Source organism: Sesamum indicum, linkage group LG7, assembly GCF_000512975.1.
Source record: "Sesamum indicum cultivar Zhongzhi No. 13 linkage group LG7, S_indicum_v1.0, whole genome shotgun sequence".
NCBI lineage: Eukaryota > Viridiplantae > Streptophyta > Magnoliopsida > Lamiales > Pedaliaceae > Sesamum > Sesamum indicum.
In genome coordinates this window covers 2,927,564-2,948,267 of record NC_026151.1, presented here as the reverse complement: position 1 = coordinate 2,948,267, position 20,704 = coordinate 2,927,564, and the positions used below count along the sequence as shown (strand labels likewise).

Sequence of the window (20,704 nt, the reverse complement as noted above, 5' to 3'; positions counted from 1 at the left end):
ATGGAGGAAAAGTAGTATAGTTGTGGTATTGAGCTCACCTTGAATACTTTTTTAACAATCAAGAACCTAGATAGGGAAGAGGCTTTACATCTGCCTAAAATATAGGATACTTATTTTTCAGTTTTACTTAGTTAATTTTTTGGCTCAACATTTTCCAATCTGTTATTAATTGGATTTTCTCTCAAAAGTCCATGAAATAGATTGTCGTTTGGTCAAAGCAAAATCCAAACATATGCATTATGTTGAGCAAAAAATTGAGTCAAGGCAAAACCCTCTTCCATGGTTCTTTATTTGTCGAAAAGTTTCTAGGATACCACACTTAGAATGCTTTTCCTCCACTAGAACACCATTAATCAGAGATTCCGGGCTTATATTAGAAGAGCTCGAATCAGTAGTTTGGACTATGACAACTTGACCTTATCTACCATCTTTTTCATTGTTTTGCCCGCTTATGATTGAAAATTCCGACCATTGGAGGCTTCATTTCGATCCAACGTTCAATTTGTCTCCCTCTGCGATTTCTTCTTCTTCTCTGTGATATCCCAAAGTCAGTCCTACTACATTATTCTCCCGTTTGTTGCTTACTCTGTTTTATCACATTTCATCTTATCTGGAATGGGGAAACGCAAATCCCCCGACAAGGCCGCCGGCCGCGAGAAAGAATGGGATAGTGTTTTCAACGCTTTAGTGACGTTATCCCAGAATCTGCAGAAAGATAGGCGGTTTCTTGAAGAAAGACGAAAATATTTGCACCAAGTTATTTATAAGGTAATTTCCTTGGTTGTGTGAAGTCTAATTTTTTGTGTGGGAGTTGAGTTAGGGTTGAAAAATTATGAATAATTGGGAATTTTTGGTGCAGATGAAAATGTAGCAGAAAGTTGAGTCTGCAAAAGCGGAACTTATGTTGGGTTTGAAGGACAGGGAGGCTTTCACTTACAAGCATAGATCTGGTTAGTTTTTCTTTCGCTTTCTATTTGCTTTCACCTGAAAAACGTTGGGACTATGTTTACCCATTGATTTTAGTGAGGAAAAGTTAAATTCGAAGACAGTGTCTAACATAAAGTACAAGTTACAATGTTAGAAGCGAAAAAATATGTTCGCTTAGTACTTCAGTCACCAAAATCCAAGATCCAAACATAGCATTAGTTTCTTTATCTTTCTATTCGTGATTGGTGATTTTCTGTCCGACAGAAAAGGCAAGAATACTGTTACTCGTGGAAGGGGTGAAACATCGAAAAAAGAATCAGATCCTTTGCAGACCTCTGAGAAGGTGACTGTCTTATTGGTGTTTAATATCCTTTTTATGCTGTACTGGTAATCTTCTCTTTCAGGGGTTGCTATGATAATTTAAATTTGCTTTTCTGGTTCGCAGCATGTGGTTCTTGGATAAATTTTCTGAATTGGCATAGCATACAAGTGATAGTATATGATAACAGAGAAACCTGATTGGTGATATTGTAAACATGCTTTTATCTATAGCCCTCTGATGTATCGTGATGGTTTTATGAGGTAATTCCATGGGCTGATCGTAGACATAGGATTTTCCTATTGCTAGATATTTCGCAGTGGAGAAATATGTTGGGCTGATCGTAGACATAGGTTAAACTTATTTTTTTCCTGCTTGAATTATTTGCTTCAGTTGGGTAAAAATATTTCTCTGCTTGAAAAGTATGTTATTAGGTATTTCTCTGCTTGAATTATTTGCTTCAGTTGGGTAGAAATATGTCAAAGTTTACAAGTCAGTGTTGACAGAGAAAAGAATTATTGCTTGTAAAAGGAGTTGTTCGTTTTGTCCTTGTTTAAATCTTCCCCTGTGATTCTGCAAAACTTTCTGAAACTATGTATTCATTTTGACTTGTGAGTTGTACTTCACTTAAGTAGTTTAAGGTTTTCTTGTAGCATGGAGTAATGAGGTGTTTAATCTGCCTTTTGCAAATCTGCAGATGGCTCATAGAAAGCGAAGTGCTCGTAAGTCAACTGAAGGAAAGGCCCCTAGGCAGCAATTCAATCGAAAGGTATCTCCGCGTTCCTTATTCTGTTATGCTTAGATGTGCGTGCATGCAAATGATATGTTGCAAATATGCAGATGGCTCATAGAAAGCGAAGTGCTCGTAATTCAAGTGAAGTAAAGGCCCCTAGGCAGCAATTCAATCTAAAGGTATCTCCGCGTTCCTTATTCTATTATGCTTAGATATGCGTGCATGCAAAATGATATGTTGCAAATCTGCCTTTTGCAAATCTTCAGATGGCTCATAGAAAGCGAAGTGCTCGTAAGTCAAGTGAAGGGGAAAGGCCTGTAGGCTGCAATTCAATCTAAAGGTATCTCCGCATTCCTTATTCTGTTATGCTTAGATATGCATGCATGCAAAATGATATGTTGCACCCTTTGGAAATACTGGACTAACACCCAATTCCTGTGAAATATATTCTTGTTGCACCTTTGCCCTTCTCTGAATATGATGTTTCCATGGAGGAAAAGTAGTATAGTTGTGGTATTGAGCTCACCTTGACCTTTTCAACAAATAAGAACCTAGCTAGGGAAGAGGTTTTACATCTGCCTAAAATATAGGATACTTTATTTTTCAGTTTTACTTAGTTGATTTTTTGGCTCAACATTTTCCAATTTGTTATTAATTGGATTTTCTCTCAAAAGTCCATGATATAGATTGTCGTTTGGTCAAAGCAAAATCCAAATATATGCATTATATTGAGCAAAAAATTTAGTCAAGGCAGAACCCTCTTAAATGGTTCTTTATTTGTCGAAAAGTTTCTAGGATACCACGCTTACAATGCTTTTTCTCCACTCGAACACCATTAATCAGAGATTCCGGGGTTATAGTAGAAGAGCTTGAATGAGTAGTTTGGGCTATGACAACTTTTTCTTCATCTTTCTTTCGTTCTACCCCTCTCATTGCCCCTCTCCTCTTCATCCTTCTCTTTAATTTATTTCTCCTCCATCTTCATGTCAAAAGAAGGTGTCGAATAGACTGTGCATGCCCCAGCAGCTTCTGAAGAGAAGTACCAACAATTTTTTTTATTTTTTATTTTTATGATTTCCTTTTGGTCTTGAGTTTTTCTTTGTTCTCAAAATTTTCCTTTGTACAAGACTTATTTAAATTATCTAAATTACTATTTACATTTCTTGAAGCTATTGTTGCCGAGGTGTTTAGCTATTGGTTTTGTCTAACTAAAATTAAAATATCTCTGCTGACATTTTCCAGCCAAATATTATGACGCTCAATTTCCTTTTCTTCTTTCACCCTTCTTGTCGTATCCCTGTAGCAATCTGACGGTAGTGTTCTTGCTAGGTCTAGAAGTGCGGGTATGATATACGCACTCAACTTTATGACGAAGAACTTCTGAAAATACTTGATACTTTTACATTTATTGGTATAGTTTTTACTTGTCAGTTTACAATGATAGCTAGGTATGGTCCTTATAATGCATGTCTTAAACTGTTTACAAATTTGGTGTGTGCACCTGTAGTTGTTCCGTTGTGCTCTCCTACTAAGGTTAATCTATAATGCAGGTTTTCGGATGTTGATCTCAATGCTGAACAATTAGTGGTTGTTTTCATATGTTGCATATTTAGAACTTAGTTTATGCTTGCACATTTTCTTGTGATTTTTCTTTTGTCTAGTGTCCTTTCACTGTTACCTGCTTGAGGGTGGTACACCAGTATTGATTCCTTCTGATAATGAGTAGAGGTTTGTGGAACAACTGTCTGAGCTGTCGCGATCAAGTGCCGCGTTTCTCAGCCAAAATGCGACTCTTAAAGCTGACCGCACAATGGAAGGAGCTAACATGGACCGTTCGATTGAAGTAATCTCTGGAATTGGGGATAAATTGAAATCAACTGAGTCTCACGACATTGTTTCATAGGGGCTAGGGCGCAATCGATTTGGGAAGGAGATTCGGGATTTAGCTCAGACCCATCAAGGCGAGCCAATTGGGCTCCACGTGGACGGCTGAGGATGCGCATGTCTGTGAGGAAGTGGAGTTGCTGTCCTTAAAAGTCTCTGAAGGAGAAAACGATCCCACCGATCGCCAGCTGAGGGGAAGGACGTCCGACATTCTTCTGAGGAATTTTAATGCATTTCAGCTTTAATTTTCCTTTTTGATTTTGTCATTTTGTTGCAACTTTGTTGTAAAGGCAAGGGATGTAGTTTTCAGACATTATTATGAAACCCAATTAAGCAATTTTTTCTTCCCATCTTCTATTGTTTTCTTCTCTTTCACATCCCCATTTTTGATTACTTGAATTTCTGCAAATTTATCTCTGTTCATATCATCTAGTTAAGGCCTGGTGTTGTGTGCAATAGCTATGCTTAGACTGGTCATTTCTTTGTCTGGAGAGCTCTCATGGTCCCACTTTGACAGCGTCGTTCCGTTGCCAATCCTTTTCTTTTTCTACCCAAATAAAAACCAAAAAACATGTATCCGGCTTGAGTGTTTTTTAATCACTCCTTTAATCATAATTTTCATAATTGTATTAGTGAAGAGGAAATTACCCATTTCATTTCTCCTTGCTAGTAATCTACCATGTACTTTGGTTGCCTATATTTTTCACCATATTTTTTGGTAGCATCTTCTAAATTTAGTGAATTTTCCATCATTCTTGTTCCTCCTGTGAAAGAGGTTCAGGATCCGGTTTTATGGTCTTCTTTAGAATTCTAGGATGAAATTCTTTTTTTATTTTTTCAAGATCTGAAAATACTCTGGGTTGTCACTCGAACCCTCATTCGGTGTTTGGAGATAATCTTCTCCCTTTTCTAGAATTTTCATAAAGAAATTTCATTTTTGATCTTTCAAAATCTAAAATTATTCTCTATTGTAGCTTGAATTTTTGTCCGATTCTATTCTCTTAAAAAATCTCCTCCGTTAGTGGAAAAAAATATCTAAATGCAATATAAATAAATATTATTTCAATAAACATAGGTCTTAATGCCATCCTAACCGAGTATGTGCAAGATTATGCATTAGGATGAAAAATAATTAAAAATAGACTAAAATGCTCATAAAGCTGGGAAAGGATAAAATCGATTGTAATTCTACCAAATTTGTGCAGAGGACTAAAATTGCGACCCTTTTGAAACTTATAGGACTAAAATTGCTAATCATAAAATTACAGGACCAATAACGCCACCCCCTTAGTTACAGGATTAATTTTATAATTTTTCCTCTTTGTTCTATTGATTTATTGAAAATTTTACAATTTTTCCTTTTTGTTCTATTGAGTTATTGAAAACATTATTCTTTCTTTTTAAATTTTCCGTTACGTAAGGGCATAATGGACATTCCGGATGGTAAAATCTCTAATATGGTAAGGATCCCCCTAAGTACTTTATTGACGAAAATAATATGACTACAATTAAGGAGTATCAATTACCTATGATTCGGGAGCATGGTCTAAGAAAAATCGCTATTGATGAGCATATACCAAATATATCTTTGGACACTCTATAAATATGTTGACAGGTACTCATCAAAAGGTAATGTCATTCTGAATCCAAGAAGACTATAATTTGGGTCGGAGTGTCTTCGTCACCTACCCAACTAGCTTAACCTTTTTATGTTCTCAGGATTATTGGTCTGTTCGAAGAATCCATTACTGTCACAGAGCGAGCTCGTGGCTCAATTTCTAAGACGGAGAAAAAATTTACCTCTTTTAGCTCCCCGTGCTTTCTAATTTTCTCTATATGATCTATATGTTTTCAGCTTTTAAGAAAAAGAGTACATTATAATAGATTATCCTAAAACTTGTCACAATTATAAATATTTTTTTGTATATGTAATCTTTATTTGTATTATTGAATGAGTCAAAACATTATTTCTTTAGTAATTTCGATAATATTGTTCTTTTTGTCTTTTAACTTGTTTATTTTCAAAGGCTTTTTGTCACGACTTTGGCTGGAAACGCGCTTTCACTAAACAGCCGTTGGATGAAGAAGACTGACCAGAACCACTCGATCAAAAGGGTGCACAAATCAAAAGAGGAATTAGGGATTGAAGGGGAGGACGACACTATTTCCAGAGGGTTAGGGCAATCCAACAAATTGGGGATTATGATTGAGAGCGACGTCATTTTGAAGGCTGACGAGGAGATGCAGGAAGGACACGTGGCAAAAGCTGGTACAGGCGTGGGTGGCAAAACCCTGAACAACTGAAGCTCAGGTTGCTGTTAAAGGAAAGAGTCAGAGTCTGAGGCGCGACATTGTTCATACAATTCTAGGAATATTGTTTTGAGAATTGTAATTTCAATTAATGCAGAGACCCGTTAGCTCTATTTGTACTGGAGATGAACATTTTGAGATTTTTCAATGAAAATTTTATGAAGTTTTTCTCTGCAACTCTTCTCCTCATTTCTCCCCTGTTTCCCATCTCTAAATTCTGGGCAAAGTTCTTGACATTTGGCCTCAGAGCCACCCGATCCTTGGACTAAAAAATGGCAGACAACACTAGATTAAAGGAACTGCAAGAAGCACAAAAAAAACTGATATTATGCTGGTGGATGAAAGATCAAAATGACAGGTAGCTGAGGAACACAATAATGCTCGTTTTGATCAATTAACAGAGGCACATGAAGGATTACACTCCACTGTAATAAACATTGAGCACACCATTGTTGCTATGCAACAACAACTTCAGAGTGTAGTTGTTCAGTTGCAGAACTACAACAGGAACAAATCAATACTCGGGGAAGGACTGACTGCTACCGTGGACAAGGGATCCTCCTCAAGGATAGCTCCACAGCAGACTGAAGGTGGAGAAAACACCAACTCAAATGCGATGAGTTATAACTCTATTCACAGAATGGAGTTTCCACTATTCAATGGAGAAGATGCCAGAGTTTGGATTAGAAGATGCACTCGCTACTTTCAGATGATACCCATCCTAGAAGGTTAGAAAACAGCATTGGCTTCGATCCATATGCAAGGGAGAGCCGAACTGTGGTATCAAGGTTATGTGGAAAAAAGAGGAGTGCCCACTTGGCAGGAGTTCATTGTGAATGTCCTGGAACGATTTGAAGATGTGGACTATGAGAGAGTGGTAACATACTTTAACAGACTTCACCAAGAAACAACTATAAACGCCTATCTAGAGAGGTTTGAGGAGTTAGAAGCTCAAATGTTGATTTTTAACAAACACTTAAGTGAGGAGTTTTTTATGATGAAATTTATTAGTGGATTGAACGAAGAACTCAAGGGGCATATAGCTACACTGAAGCCCACAACCCTCAATCAAGCCATTATGTTTGCAAGAAAACAGGAGTCAGTTGTACATGCTATTATCAAGAAGTCACAGCAGCCCCTGAAGAACAATCTTCTGAAGAATGCTTACAGGCCTGTAAGTAAAGCCCCAGCTTACAAGCCTACCTTCAAGGCGAGAAATGAAAACAGTTAGCCTAGAAGGTTACTTACTGAAGCTGAAATGAGAGCAAGAAGGGAAAATAATCTATGCTATAACTGTGATGAGGTCTTTGTGCCTGGACATAAGTGCAAGGTGAGGTATTCCTATGTTTTAATGAATGAAGAGGAAGTTAAGGCTTATGAGGAAGATAATGGACAACTGGAGGAACAAACTGAAGGAGTGGAAGAAGAGGATGTTACTGTGTCAATACATGCTATGTGTGAAAGCATAGGCAATGGAACATTAAGGATCAAGGGTCAAGTGAATGGAAGAGAGATCCACATACTCATTGACAGTGGGAGTACACATAGTTTTATAGATGAGAAGGTGGTGAGAGCATTGAACCTTGAGACTGAAGAGGTCACACCAATGAAGGTGAGTGTGGTTGATGGTTACAAGTTGGTGAGCCAAAAGCTATGCCCTATGCTAGAGTGGGAAATGCAAGAATCTAAATTCTTGTATCCTATTAGAACACTTCAACTAGGGGGATGTGACTTTGTGTTGGGGTGTGATTGGCTTAAATCCCATAATCCTGTCAAGTTAGATTATGATGAAGGAACAATCACTGTGACTCATAAAGGAAGGGAAATTGTTCTGAAGACAATGACAGGGAAGGCTACACCCAAGGCTTCCAATGCAGGGCCCTTGAGTAAGTTGCTGGGAAGGAGGACCTACAGCTTAGTACATCAGCTCCTTTCAACTCACAGCAATTTTAATCAGAAGTTGGAGAACCCCTTAATCACAGGATTGCTTCAGAGGTTTGAAGATGTATTTCAGGAACCTTAATCCCTTCCACCTGAGAGACTTATATAGCATAAGATTGATCTCATACCTGATGCTATTCCAAGGAAACAACCTCCATACAGGTATGCGTATGGTCAAAAAACAGAAATTGAAAACATTGTACAAGAAATGCTAAAGAGTGATTATCAGGGCAAGTCAGAGTTCATTTGCTTCCCTTGTCTTGCTTGTTAAGAAAAAGGATGGAGGCTGGAGATTGTGTGTTGATTATAGATACCTCAACAAACTTACCATCAAGCACAAATTTCCCATACCTGTGATAGATGAGCTACTGGATGAATTGCATGGGGCAGTGTATTCCAACAAAATTGATCTAAGGTCTAGGTATTTTCAAATCAGAATGAGACAAGATGACATCTCTAAAACCAGTTTCATCACACATAGTGGGCACTATGAGTTCCTAGTTATGCCTTTTGGGCTATGCAATGCTCCAGGTACATTCCAAGTATTGATGAACCAGGTTTTTGAGCCATTCCTCAAGAAGTTTGTATTGATTTTCTTTGATGATATTTTGGTTTATAGTCAAAGCTGGAATGATCACTTACTCCATTTGAGGAAGGTTCTGGAGCTTTTGAGATCACACAGGCTTTATGCAAAGAAAAACAAGTGTAACTTTGCACAAATGCAAATAGAGTATCTGGGACATATCATTTCAAGAAAGGGGGTTGTTACTGACCCACAAAAGGTGCAATGTATGAAAGAGTGGCCTGTTCCAACTTCTCTCAAGGCTTTGAGAGGTTTCTTAGGCTTGACTGGATACTACAGAAAATTCATTAAGGGGTATGGTCTCCTAAGCAAGCCCTTGACATCACTTCTAAAGAAAGATGCATTTTTATGGAATGATGAGGCTGAAGAGGCATTCAAACATCTAAAGGAGGTAATGTCTACTGCCCCTGTGTTAGCACTCCCTGATTTTACTAAACCTTTTGTTGTGGAGACAAATGCAAGTGGGAGAGGGATTGGTGCAGTTCTCATGCAAGAAAGAAGACCAACAACCTATCTCAATAAGGCATTGGCACCAAAGAACCTTGGCCTGTCCACATATGAGAAGGAATTTTTGGCTTTGTTGTTAGCTGTCACTAAGTGGAAACACTATCTACAAGGTCATCACTTCATTATTAGAACTGACCAAAAGAGTCTCAAGCACATACATGATCAAAGGGTAGACTTAGTTCTCCAACAAAAATGGGTGACCAAATTGCTTGGGTTGAGTTATGAGGTGCAATACAAGAAGGGAAATGAGAATAGGGTAGCTGATGCACTCTCAAGAGTGGAATATGATGCAGAAAAACTTGAAAATTATGCTATTTCCACACAAATACCCCATTGGATGCAAGAGCTTCAAATGAGTTATGAGGGAGATGCCTTGTTTCAACCTGTTATTCAAGCCAAGGTGTTAGATGCTCAATCACATCCTGAATACAGCTATCACTCTGGAATCTTGAGGAAAGGGGGTAAATTATGTGTAGGCAGCAATGGGGAACTGAGGAAAAGAATCATCCAAACAATGCATGACTCTGCATTAAGAGGGCATTCTGGAATTACAGGTACATTGCAGAGGTTAAAGTTGTTGTTTTTCTGGCCAAAAGTGAAGGAGGTTGACACTTGGGTCAAGGAATGTGAGGTATGTCAGCGGGCAAAAAGTGAGAACAAGGCATACCCAGGATTGTTGCAGCCTTTACCAATACCTAAGCAAGCTTGGGCTTGCATTCCCATGGACTTCATAGAAGGCTTACCTAAGTCAGATGGTAAGGAAGCTATTTTGGTTATAGTTGACAGGTTAACCAAATACTCCGACTTCATTGCCCTCAAGCACCCTTATACAACAGTTAGCATTGCAAAGATCTTTTTTTATCACATTTACAAGTTACATGGATTACCTGTCAGTATTGTAACTGATAGGAATAAAATTTTCACCAGTCATTTTTGGAAGGAGTTATTTGGTTTAACTGGAGTCTCTTTAGACATGTCAACAGCCTATCATCCTCAAACTGATGGCCAGACAGAAAGAGTAAATCAGTGCTTGGAAACCTATCTTAGATGTATGTGTCATCAACATCCAAAAAGATGGTCACAGTGGATATCCCTTGCAGAATTTTGGTTCAACACCAACTTCCATTCAGGGTTAAAGGCTACTCCATTTGAGGCTCTATATGGTTACCCTCCTAACCAGTTGTCTATAGGCCTTTATTTGCAAAGTCACCATGCAGATGTTGAGGAGTTGATGAAGAACAGAGTTAAGGTTCTTTAGTTACTGAAGGAGAACCTCCAGCAAGCTCAGCAAAGAATGAAAATATATGCTGATAAGAGGAGGACAGAGAGGGAATTCAATGTGGGTGATGAAGTTCTCAAATTACTGCCTTACAAGCAAGCTTCAGTAGCCTTGAGGAAGAATCTGAAATTGTCTATTCGGTATTTTGGACCTTACCCAGTAATTGAGAGGGTTGGGAAAGTTGCTTACAGGCTAGCTCTGCCACCAGAATCCAGGATACATCCTGTTTTTCATGTTTCACTTTTGAAGAAGAAAATAGGCTCTAAGTACATTCCTTCCGTGAATTTACCAGAGCTAGAAGATGAAGTCTACAAGGTGTACCCTCTTGCTATATTGGCAAGAAGGCTGATTCCCAGGAATAATGTTGGGGTTCCTCAAGTTCTCATCCATTGGTCACACTCATCACCAGAACAAGCAACTTGGGAAGATTACTATTCCATGGCAGCCCGTTATCCAGAGTTTGATCGTTGGGGACAAGGAAGAAAAAAAGGAGGAGGGAATGTCACGACTTTGGCTGGAAACGCGCTTTCACTAAACAGCCGTTGGATGAAGAAGACTGACCAGAACCACTCGATCAAAAGGGTGCACAAATCAGAAGAGGAATTAGGGATTGAAAGGGAGGACGACACCGTTTCCAGAGGGTTAGGGAAATCCAACAAATTGGGGATTATGATTGAGAGCGACGTCGTTTTGAAGGTTGACAAGGAGATGCAGGAAGGACACGTGGCAAAAGCTGGTACAGGCGTGGGTGGCAAAGCCCTGAACAACTGAAGCTCAGGTTGCTGTTAAAGGAAAGAGTCAGAGTCTGAGGCGCGGCATTGTTCATGTAATTCTAGGAATATTGTTTTGAGAATTGTAATTTCAATTAATGCAGAGACCCGTTAGCTCTATTTGTAGTGGAAATGAACATTTTGAGATTTTTCAATGAAAATTTTATAAAGTTTTTCTCTGCAACTCTTCTCCTCATTTCTCCCCTGTTTCCCATATCTAAATTCTGGGCAAAGTTCTTGACACTTTTTGTCTAAATTATCTATCTTTTATATATATTTACACATGAAACTAATCCTCTTATTTAAACTTGTATTTTGTATGATTTTTCTCTATTAATCTTATTTATCCAAGAAATCTTCAAGGATACATTTTCCTCACTGGAACATCATTAATTATGATGCTCAAGCTATTAACATTTATAAATTTTTTTTCAGAAAATAATCCTCTTTTAAGCTTTTCTTTTGTGTAATTTTTTCTTCTTCTTGAAACTTAATTTGGTTTGTAATTACGGCTTAGAACATTATTTTTCTTGGCAATTGTCTTTATGATTTCCTTTTTTGTCTGCAAAATTTCCTTATTTAAAATAATCTTGCATTCCATGTACAAACATTAATCCTCCAATAAAGAGATAATTACATTTATATTTGCTGACTTATAGTTTGTTATATAAATTATTCCTACCTTTTGGATAATTATATATACATATATTAAAAGCGTCAATATTATTTACACAAATTTCTTAGACTTTAACCTTCTCAGGACTCATTTTTGCAACAATTTGTTGTGGTGCTCATTGCCCACGAAGCAAGACATTTGGCATGCTCTTCTCCATTGTCCGTTTGCAAGATGAGTTTGGTTTCCTTCTCCCTTATCTTGGCTCAGAATTCAAAAAGGTGGTTATGTTTGTAAATAATTCGAGTCAAACTAAATGTATCAATGTTCAAGTGTATTTAAACTATTATCGAGTTCTAAAAAAATTGCGTTAGAATTTATTTGAATGCACGAGCTAATGACTAGTGATGCCCCACAAATGTATGCGAACTAGGATGGAGCCTAATCCGATGAAGACCCAAAAGAGACCCAAGGTCACACATAGCTCAAGGGGGAAAGAAATCCCAAATCCATACAAGGAGACTATTAAATGAAGAAGCTTGAGAAAGACCAAGAAACGCTTATATAGGAAGCTAATGGGGCGGCCACTTGGACATAAACGCATTTTCACTCATGCCTGACTGAACCTCAATTGGACAGCGAGGAGGGATGACAGTTGCTTTGCTATGGAGGATGATCAAGAATCTAGGAAGACTATGAGTTAGTTTCAACGTCTCCCTAAGAATTCAAGAGATTGGGACAATGGACTCTTTATGTTGGTAGGAAATCGAACACTATAAAAGGGGGACTTACCCCCTCGATGAAGGGAAATGTTTTATAGAGTATTCTTATATTGAATTATCATCTTCCATTGCATTCTTACAACTTCAATTTTAATTTTCATCATTTAATAATTTGAACGTCAAAGTGTTGATATTTTTTTTGCTGGCCCCTGTCCGAGGACTTATGCAAAAGTTAAGCCCAAAGTTGACGTTGGAGGTGTCTATACAAACAACTTTTGGCTTATGATAAAGCAGTTTTCCTTTTCTTTGTTTTTTTTTGCAGAGAGCACCAATTGGTCGTAATTCGGGGGAGGAATTTGTAAATTACCACTTAAATCAAACTCTAATTATATATTCCAAACCCCTATACGCAGGAACAAGCCGATTTCCGCCACGTGGCGTCAAGCCATTTAGCCGAGGCCGTACGATCTGTTCCAAGTGGTACGCGCCGAGAAGATCTACCATGGAAGATATCGCTTCATTACAACTATAGAAAGTCCGCATAAAAAACCGAAATCCCAACCACGAACATTATGTGCGCGTTCGAGACACGCTCCCACTCGCAAGTCAAAAAGCACCCAACATTTCCTTACAAGACACGCGAGTAAGAAAGAATTTCGTACTCTAGCAGCAACAGGTATTTTCCAGCAGTGCAAAAGTTCCAGCGTGGAAAATAGAAAGAAAAGGACAAGGCATCCGTGGAATTCCCCAAATAATCGGTCGGACCTTCCCATAAAATCCGACGTGGCGGTGACCTCTAAATGTCAGCATGTGGAAGTCCAGCACCACAACCCCAAATCCGCAACCGGATCATCAGGTCAGTCACCGCCGCCCTCCTCCCTCCCTACATGCAGATATATTATATATGTATAGGTATATATATAAAGAATAGCCTCGTTCGCCCCAAAGTCTTTATTCAACAATTCTTCTCCTCTCTCTCATATCCACTAAAGATTGAATTTTTGCCTAAAGTTCTCTAAGGTTTGCTACTCAACTTCAACTTTTCTTGCTATAATTTTTTATATTTTCTGCTGTTCATCTGGGGTTTTTTTAGTTTCTTTCTGATTTCTTTTTTTTTTTTTTATTTTTTGTGTTCATAATCTGCTTGAGTTGTATGGTTTTGAGAAATTAGTGAGGGTTTGTGGGTTAGGTGATAATTTGCTTTCAGATTGAGGTTAAATATTTGCATTGTTTATTAATTGAAGAAATCTCATCCAATCGATGCCTTTGGATCTTTCTTCTTGACCCGCCTTGTTAGCTGTTAATGATGGAGTATTTAAATCTTTGATTAAGAAAGTAATGGAGGTGTGATCCACGCTATTTGGTACCGATCACCTCATATGTGATTAAATATTCTGTTTATATGCAGGAATTCTAACATCATGTGATAGAATGATATTTTTTGTGTTTTTTGTGCTTAAAAAAGATCCTCTGACCTCACAATTAGTTGTCTGTTTCTCTGAGTTGACTTGAGTGCTCGTGAGTTGTGATGTTAGTTTTGTAAGAATTTCAGCAGTTTTGGTTTGACTCCAGTTCATGGGAGTTTGGACTCCTTACTATTTAACATCGGTGTTTCTTTCATTAACTGCAGATCTTTAAGTCCGGCAATTGTTTTGAACCAATCTTTTGACGAAGATGTCTCCTACCGTTGATGTCAATGGAACTGCCAGACATCATGAATCCAATGCGACGATTTTTGAAATTGGAGATTCAGATTTGTCAAGATTGTTGGAAAGACCGAGGCCGGTCAACATAGAGAGGAAGAGATCGTTCGATGAGAGATCCTTTAGTGAACTGTCGATCTCGTCTCCGCCCCGCCAATTTTACAGAAATAGCGAGAACTCATCTCGTGTTTTTGATAGTATCCTTTCCCCAGCACGTTCCGGCATAAGCACTCCAAGATCATTTACTTGTGTGGAGACGCATCCAATAGTGGCTGAGGCATGGGTTGCCTTGCAGCGGTCAATAGTTCACTTTCGTGGGCAACCTGTCGGGACTATCGCTGCGTTGGATCATTCAACTGAAGAACTAAATTATGATCAGGTGAGGCTTGTGATAGTTTTGTTTCCAAGTGCCCATAAATTACGTCGGTTATGAGAATGACTTATCTATCTGTGAAACGATCTGTGTTTGGTTTTGATGTCAGATAGGCTTGGCTCTGATTTAGTTATGGTGATGCATGAAAGTTGCGTCATTTGTTGCCAATAAAAGCTGTTGCTTAGACATCAATCCGTTTGAACTTCTTCTATTGCAGTATACATAAATGATTTATCCAGCACGAGAAATGTTCTATAGGGAGTACCAATTTGTGCAATTGCTATATGCTTACTTTGTTGTCCGCAAACATGTTTTGCTTCATGATCGCTCAAATTTTCAGTTTTATATCTATTTTGTGGCATGTTTATGTTGGCTCTATAAGCATATGGATCTCTACAAAATTTTCTATATCCTCTAATTATAAGTTACAAAAGCTAAAAAATAAGTTGGTGACAGGTCTTTGTCAGAGATTTTGTTCCTAGTGCTCTAGCCTTCTTGATGAACGGTGAACCTGAAATCGTCAAGAATTTTCTTCTCAAAACGTTGCGGCTTCAATCATGGGAGAAAAAAGTGGATAATTTCACTTTAGGGGCGGGGGTGATGCCAGCGAGTTTCAAAGTACTTCATGACCCTGTAAGAAACTTTGAAACAATAATTGCCGATTTTGGGGAATGTGCTATTGGTCGAGTGGCTCCTGTTGATTCAGGCTTTTGGTGGATTATTCTGCTGCGAGCATATACAAAGTCTACTGGTGACACTTCTTTGGCTGAAATGCCGGAATGCCAGAGGGGCATTAGACTAATCTTGACGTTATGCCTGTCGGAAGGCTTTGATACATTCCCCACCCTGTTGTGCGCTGATGGGTGTAGCATGATTGATCGCAGAATGGTGAGTATCATGAAACCTATCATTATATATGTTGAGTTTGTCATTTTCTTCATGGATTGCAAATAATTGTTTTTCAATGTATCTATTTTCCAGGGTGTTTATGGGTATCCAATAGAGATACAGGCATTATTCTTTATGGCCTTGAGGTGCGCTTTGCTTCTACTTAAGCAGGACGAGGAGGGCAAGGACTGTGCTGATAGAATAGTTAAACGTCTGCATGCACTTAGTTTTCACATGAGAAGTTACTTTTGGCTCGATATCAAACAGCTTAATGACATTTACCGTTACAAGACAGAGGAGTATTCACACACTGCAGTGAACAAGTTCAACGTAATGCCTGATTCCCTCCCAGATTGGGTGTTTGATTTCATGCCAACCCGTGGTGGTTATTTCATCGGGAATGTGAGTCCTGCAAGAATGGACTTCCGTTGGTTTTGCTTGGGAAACTGTGTTGCAATCTTATCATCTTTGGCGACTCCCGAGCAAGCCTCAGCTATAATGGATCTCATTGAATCACGTTGGGCGGAGTTGGTCGGAGAAATGCCGTTGAAGATTTGTTATCCGGCCATGGAAAGTCATGAGTGGAGAATAGTGACAGGCTGTGATCCGAAGAACACTAGCTGGAGTTACCACAATGGCGGTTCTTGGCCAGGTAACTTTCTATAACTTCTTGTATCCATTGTTGTGTCTCTGAAACATTGTAATACATACATTCTTTTGGGTTTCCCTGCAAAGAAAATGGATTATTCCCTAAATTATAATGGGAATGCCTTATACACCATGGTAGATAAATACTGTCAAACACAAACACACAAACCAATGTAAAACTTATAGCCCACGATTAATCAATATTTGTCATAGTTTTAGCTTTGGTCCAAGTATTTGCTATGGTTTTTAACTGTAGTGTAATGTTTTGTCCTCGCCTGCTAAGACAACGAGCAATAGTCATTGCTTATAGCTATAGTTAATTATATTCACTGTGGTTTTCATTTTAGGCAGTGTAAATTAGCTATGACTAAAAACAAGGTCTTTCTTGTAGTGTTTTTTGTCTGGTAAGTTTAAGAGCTTGTCTTTTGATGCTTCATGCAGTCCTTATATGGCTACTGACGGCTGCGTGCATCAAATCCGGACGACCCCAGTTAGCAAGACGTGCCATTGAGCTGGCTGAAACTCGTCTATTGAAGGATCATTGGGCTGAATACTATGACGGAAAGCTTGGGCGTTACGTGGGGAAACAGTCCCGTAAGAACCAGACATGGTCCATTGCTGGTTATTTGGTTGCTAAAATGATGCTGGAAGATCCCTCTCATTTGGGCATGATATCGCTGGAGGAAGACAAACAGATGAAACCACACATGAAAAGATCTGCCTCTTGGATGTGTTGACAGCATGTATACTTGTATTAAAAATTGAAACTCGACAGAGTTTTGCTGCTATACTTTTTTTTCTCTTGCAAAGAATACGACGTTTTTGTATGGATTTTGATTGTCACCGTTGAACTTTTTAAGAAAAGACAATTTGGGAACATTGGGGATAGAGGCAATAAACACAATCTGATTGTGGTTTTGTCATTCAGAAATTGTGATATTCAGGTGTTCTTAAGTTTTCTCTTGTATTTCTGCCTTTATAACAGATAAGTGTGTCTTTGGAAATGTGAAGTCTTGAGAGCCGTGGCACGCTTCTCAGAGCGAGGTTGATCAAAGCAGTGACTATGTGGGTGCAGTAGATGCTAAGGCGTCGTTCATTGGAGTGGCTGCTGCCGTAGCCGCCCTGTTCTTTCTCTGTTCACCTTTGATATTATTTTCTATCCATGAAAAGTTTAACATGTTACGAGTTCTTACAACGGGACCTGTCAAGTTCTCTAGTCATACATGCCAGCGTTTTGTGGGGTAACCCCTATATAGATTCTTTAACTCGTTTTTGTCTATTTCCGACCCCGGGATACAATTCTTCACGTGTGAACCATAAAACACACGTGATATTCGATCCTTCCGCAATTTTCTTTTATGTCTGTTTCTCGTATGTTTAAGGTCTCTGTAGAGGGTAGCTGGTAGAGAGGTGAGTACTGGTCATAGTCGTTTACCCTCCTGATCAAAGCCGGCGGACCAGAAAGATGGTTTCAGTCCAGTGATTTACATTTAGGCCACAGGTGATCGGCCAACCACCCTTTGAATCCACGTACGTTAATTATTCTAAGCTAACACTTGAAATTGCTGTCATATGTTGTCCTACGTCTGCCCAACCTATGCTATGTTTTTCATTTATTATTAGGGAATTACATCCCCAAAGTAACTTACCCTCTCCCCTCAAAATTCAGACGGAAAATACCGAGGTTTCAAAAAAGTTAAATAAATTTTAAATTTTACTTCTTATTCAAAAGTTTATTTAGTAATATCTTTATATTTATAAGGGGTACGTGTAATATATATGAAGTCAAAAGGGTATAATTATAATAAAATTTACTCGTAAATTATTGTCCTATGGAAAAACTAGTCAATTTTTTGTTTGTATATTTTTACTTTCTATATATGAGGTCAGGTGTATAGTATTGTAGTATTTATTTCTTGAAATATTAGCTGAAATATTTGAACAAGATATTTTTAAGAAATAGATGCAACAAAGATGATTAGTTTTGTCCATTCATCAACCTTCAACGGCTACTTTCTAAACAATTGCTATAATTCGGGACAATCTTTACATTTATCCCCTAATAAGTATAATAATAATATTAAAAAATTATTGCATCCGTAATAAAATCAGAAATTTATATAATTTTTTTGTTGACATTAACATCTTCCGTCTGAACCCTAAACAAAAGGAAGTCAATTGCAAACGGAGAATTTTTTTAAAGAAGATGTAAGTGTATTTTTAAATCTTTCTTGAGAGAATGTGTAATTTATATTTTTAGAGGGACCTAAATGTAATTAATCCTTATTGTTATGTGAAACTTGGTGTTACCTTTTGGCCTCGGGACTCGTTGGGTTGTAGCATGAGATTGGACAAGATGACATTTGAGAAAAAAAATTGATGCTAGAATATAAATAAGTATTTAGCTATGTTTTTGTATAGTAGATATATCTCACGTGTTAGATGTCCCCTGATGTGAAATATCGAGACATTTACTTAACTACATGGCTAAATTTGCATAAGAAATAGACTTTTTTCTTCCTAAAAATATTACTAAATTGAATTGGTATATAAATTACGGACTTATAAATGAGACGTTTCTAAGATTAATAGCTATTCTGTAAGGTGAATTATGTCGATATCTCTTGAGATTTGATTTGATCAAACGAACACGAAGTTCTTGTAAATTTATTTAATAAGTATTATAAAAAATATTGTTACTGAATAAGAAGTGTACCTGTAATTACAACTACAATTTTAAAGAGTGTACTTGTAATTTTACAAAAAACAGCGAAAGTTTGTATAATCGAAGGTAACCTTACTTCGACTTTTACCAAACCTAAATGTGATATGATTAAGTATTTATATAATTTAATACAATATAGACAACCAAACGAGCCCTTGGTAAAATTACATCTTATAGCCCTCAGAATTTGATGTATAGCTAAATGCACATAATAGTTTGGTATTCTTGTACGTCGGACTTACTCTTTAAATTTATGTCCTTTATTTTTTCAATAAAGCAAATAATTTCAAGTCCTTAACACATACTTGTCGTGCCCGCTTTCTCAACAAAAACTTAGATATTAATGAATCTGAAATCTTGTGATTCGATGCCTAACAAACCTGGACCATATCCATTTTCATTAGGTATTCGTCTACATCTATTAAGTTTTCTCAAATATATATATATTTTTTATTTTCTCTAATGTAATTGTAATTATAAATAACCTCTCTATTCAATAGTAAAATTTTACACAAACACTGTTGAGATTCATTACAGAACGCCCCTCGAATGGTGTACATGTAATTGTACAAAGGGCGAGGAGAGTTTGTTTACTTAGATTGAACCTCAAGTGGTGTCGATGTAATTTATTCTAAATTTATGTATCTTGCTATATATAAAAGGGTAAATTATATCGACATCTACTGAGGTAAGACCTAATTATACAACATTCCATGTACTTTGTAAACTTACAGATACACCCTTGAGGAGGTGTTTGTGTAAAATTCTGTTTCTGAATAGGATATGTACTTGTAATTACAACTACAATTTTAAGGGGTGTATTTGAAATTTTGCAAAGGATGTGGAGTGTTTGTATAATTAAATCTAATATCGAGGAGTGATGATATAGTTTATCCTATATAAGAAAGCACCCTCAGTTCTTGATTTTGAACTAGAAAGCAACATTAGCAATGTTTTGATCTCTTCTTGCAAGTTATAAGGATGACCATCTCCAAAGTTTCCATTGCCTTCTTTCTTGCACTTGTTGTCCATTTTGTTGCAGGAGAACAAGAGGTGAAAACACTTGCATTTTTTCTTCTCTAATATGCAATTTTTGCTCTAATTATTAACCAAAATACATACTTTTTGTATCCGTTCAGGTACTCAATAGAGCAGTAAACACAACTCCTCTTCAGAAAATAGGTGCACACTTATACTAAAAACAAGATTTATGCATGCAACATATACACTGCACAACTTAGCTACATTCACAATTTTGTTTCTGTATTTTTAGATTGTGGAGCGGCGTGCGCAAGGAGGTGCAGGTTGTCGTCCAGGCCACGGCTGTGCCACCGTGCTTGTGGGACATGCTGTGCTCGGTGCGACTGTGTGCCGCCGGGTACTTCCGGCAACTACGACGCCTGCCCATGCTACGCCAACATGACCACCCATGGCAACAGACCTAAATGCCCTTGAGACTATCTTCCCCTCCTCAAATGAGTGCTCTCTGCACTTTGCAATAACATATGTGAAGCATTTAGTTTCACTGCAAGGATCTCAGAGTTTGGGTAATCCATTTCAGGAAAAAGCAATTCTGGTTTTTGAATTCACAATTTTACAATTTATTATGCAAATATCGTATTGTAGTCAAATTTCCAAATTAAAGTCATGCTTAAGATTAATAAAAAAATTTAAAAAAATATTTTTGGGGTATATTAGGTAAAGAATAATCGTGTTAGAATTAAAAGCTACTGATCATAATTTCTACCAACGCATGGATTGGCTGAAATTTAATTCCAA

The 20,704-nt window shown here is 37.6% G+C and overlaps 3 protein-coding genes across 12 annotated transcripts in view; all 3 read left to right on the top strand.

The window, feature by feature from the left end:
* Nucleotides 1–4,213, top strand: part of LOC105166065 — a 6,687-nt gene extending 2,474 nt beyond the window's left edge. Inside the window, exons 1-5 of one of the 10 annotated variants that reach the window (XR_002287467.1) lie at nt 7–768; nt 860–950; nt 1,192–1,270; nt 1,944–2,015; nt 2,246–2,264. Coding sequence is in view for 6 of the 10 variants with exons in the window: in XM_020695503.1 (XP_020551162.1) it covers nt 1,944–2,015; nt 2,098–2,158; nt 3,706–3,882 (310 nt within the window). In the remaining 4 variants the exon portion in view is untranslated. Of the gene's footprint in view, nt 1–6; nt 769–859; nt 951–1,191; nt 1,271–1,943; nt 2,016–2,086; nt 2,159–2,245; nt 2,320–3,640 lie in introns of those variants that run through there. The other 9 variants (XR_002287466.1, XR_002287464.1, XR_002287465.1 and 6 more) reach the window with 9 other exon arrangements.
* On the top strand, nt 13,457–17,197 carry LOC105166041 (probable alkaline/neutral invertase B). Its single transcript, XM_011085250.2, has 5 exons — nt 13,457–13,608; nt 14,219–14,670; nt 15,121–15,552; nt 15,646–16,204; nt 16,642–17,197. Exons 2-5 carry the CDS (start codon nt 14,263–14,265, stop codon nt 16,935–16,937), a joined length of 1,695 nt encoding a protein of 564 aa, XP_011083552.1. The 5' UTR covers nt 13,457–13,608; nt 14,219–14,262; the 3' UTR covers nt 16,938–17,197.
* Nucleotides 19,843–20,606, top strand: LOC105166040 (gibberellin-regulated protein 1). The gene is made up of 3 exons (XM_011085249.2): nt 19,843–19,978; nt 20,065–20,107; nt 20,199–20,606. Exons 1-3 carry the CDS (start codon nt 19,907–19,909, stop codon nt 20,378–20,380), a joined length of 297 nt encoding a protein of 98 aa, XP_011083551.1. The 5' UTR covers nt 19,843–19,906; the 3' UTR covers nt 20,381–20,606.

Excerpts from the sequence above, each read along its gene's own strand:
- LOC105166041 (XM_011085250.2), top strand. The coding sequence starts at position 14,263 with ATGTCTCCTACCGTTGATGTCAATGGAACTGCCAGACATCATGAATCC. Across the intron at positions 14,671-15,120 it reads AAGAACTAAATTATGATCAG|GTCTTTGTCAGAGATTTTGT; the intron begins GTGAGGCTTGTG and ends AGTTGGTGACAG. Across the intron at positions 15,553-15,645 it reads GCATGATTGATCGCAGAATG|GGTGTTTATGGGTATCCAAT; the intron begins GTGAGTATCATG and ends TCTATTTTCCAG.
- LOC105166040 (XM_011085249.2), top strand. The coding sequence starts at position 19,907 with ATGACCATCTCCAAAGTTTCCATTGCCTTCTTTCTTGCACTTGTTGTC. Across the intron at positions 19,979-20,064 it reads TTGTTGCAGGAGAACAAGAG|GTACTCAATAGAGCAGTAAA; the intron begins GTGAAAACACTT and ends GTATCCGTTCAG. Across the intron at positions 20,108-20,198 it reads AACTCCTCTTCAGAAAATAG|ATTGTGGAGCGGCGTGCGCA; the intron begins GTGCACACTTAT and ends CTGTATTTTTAG.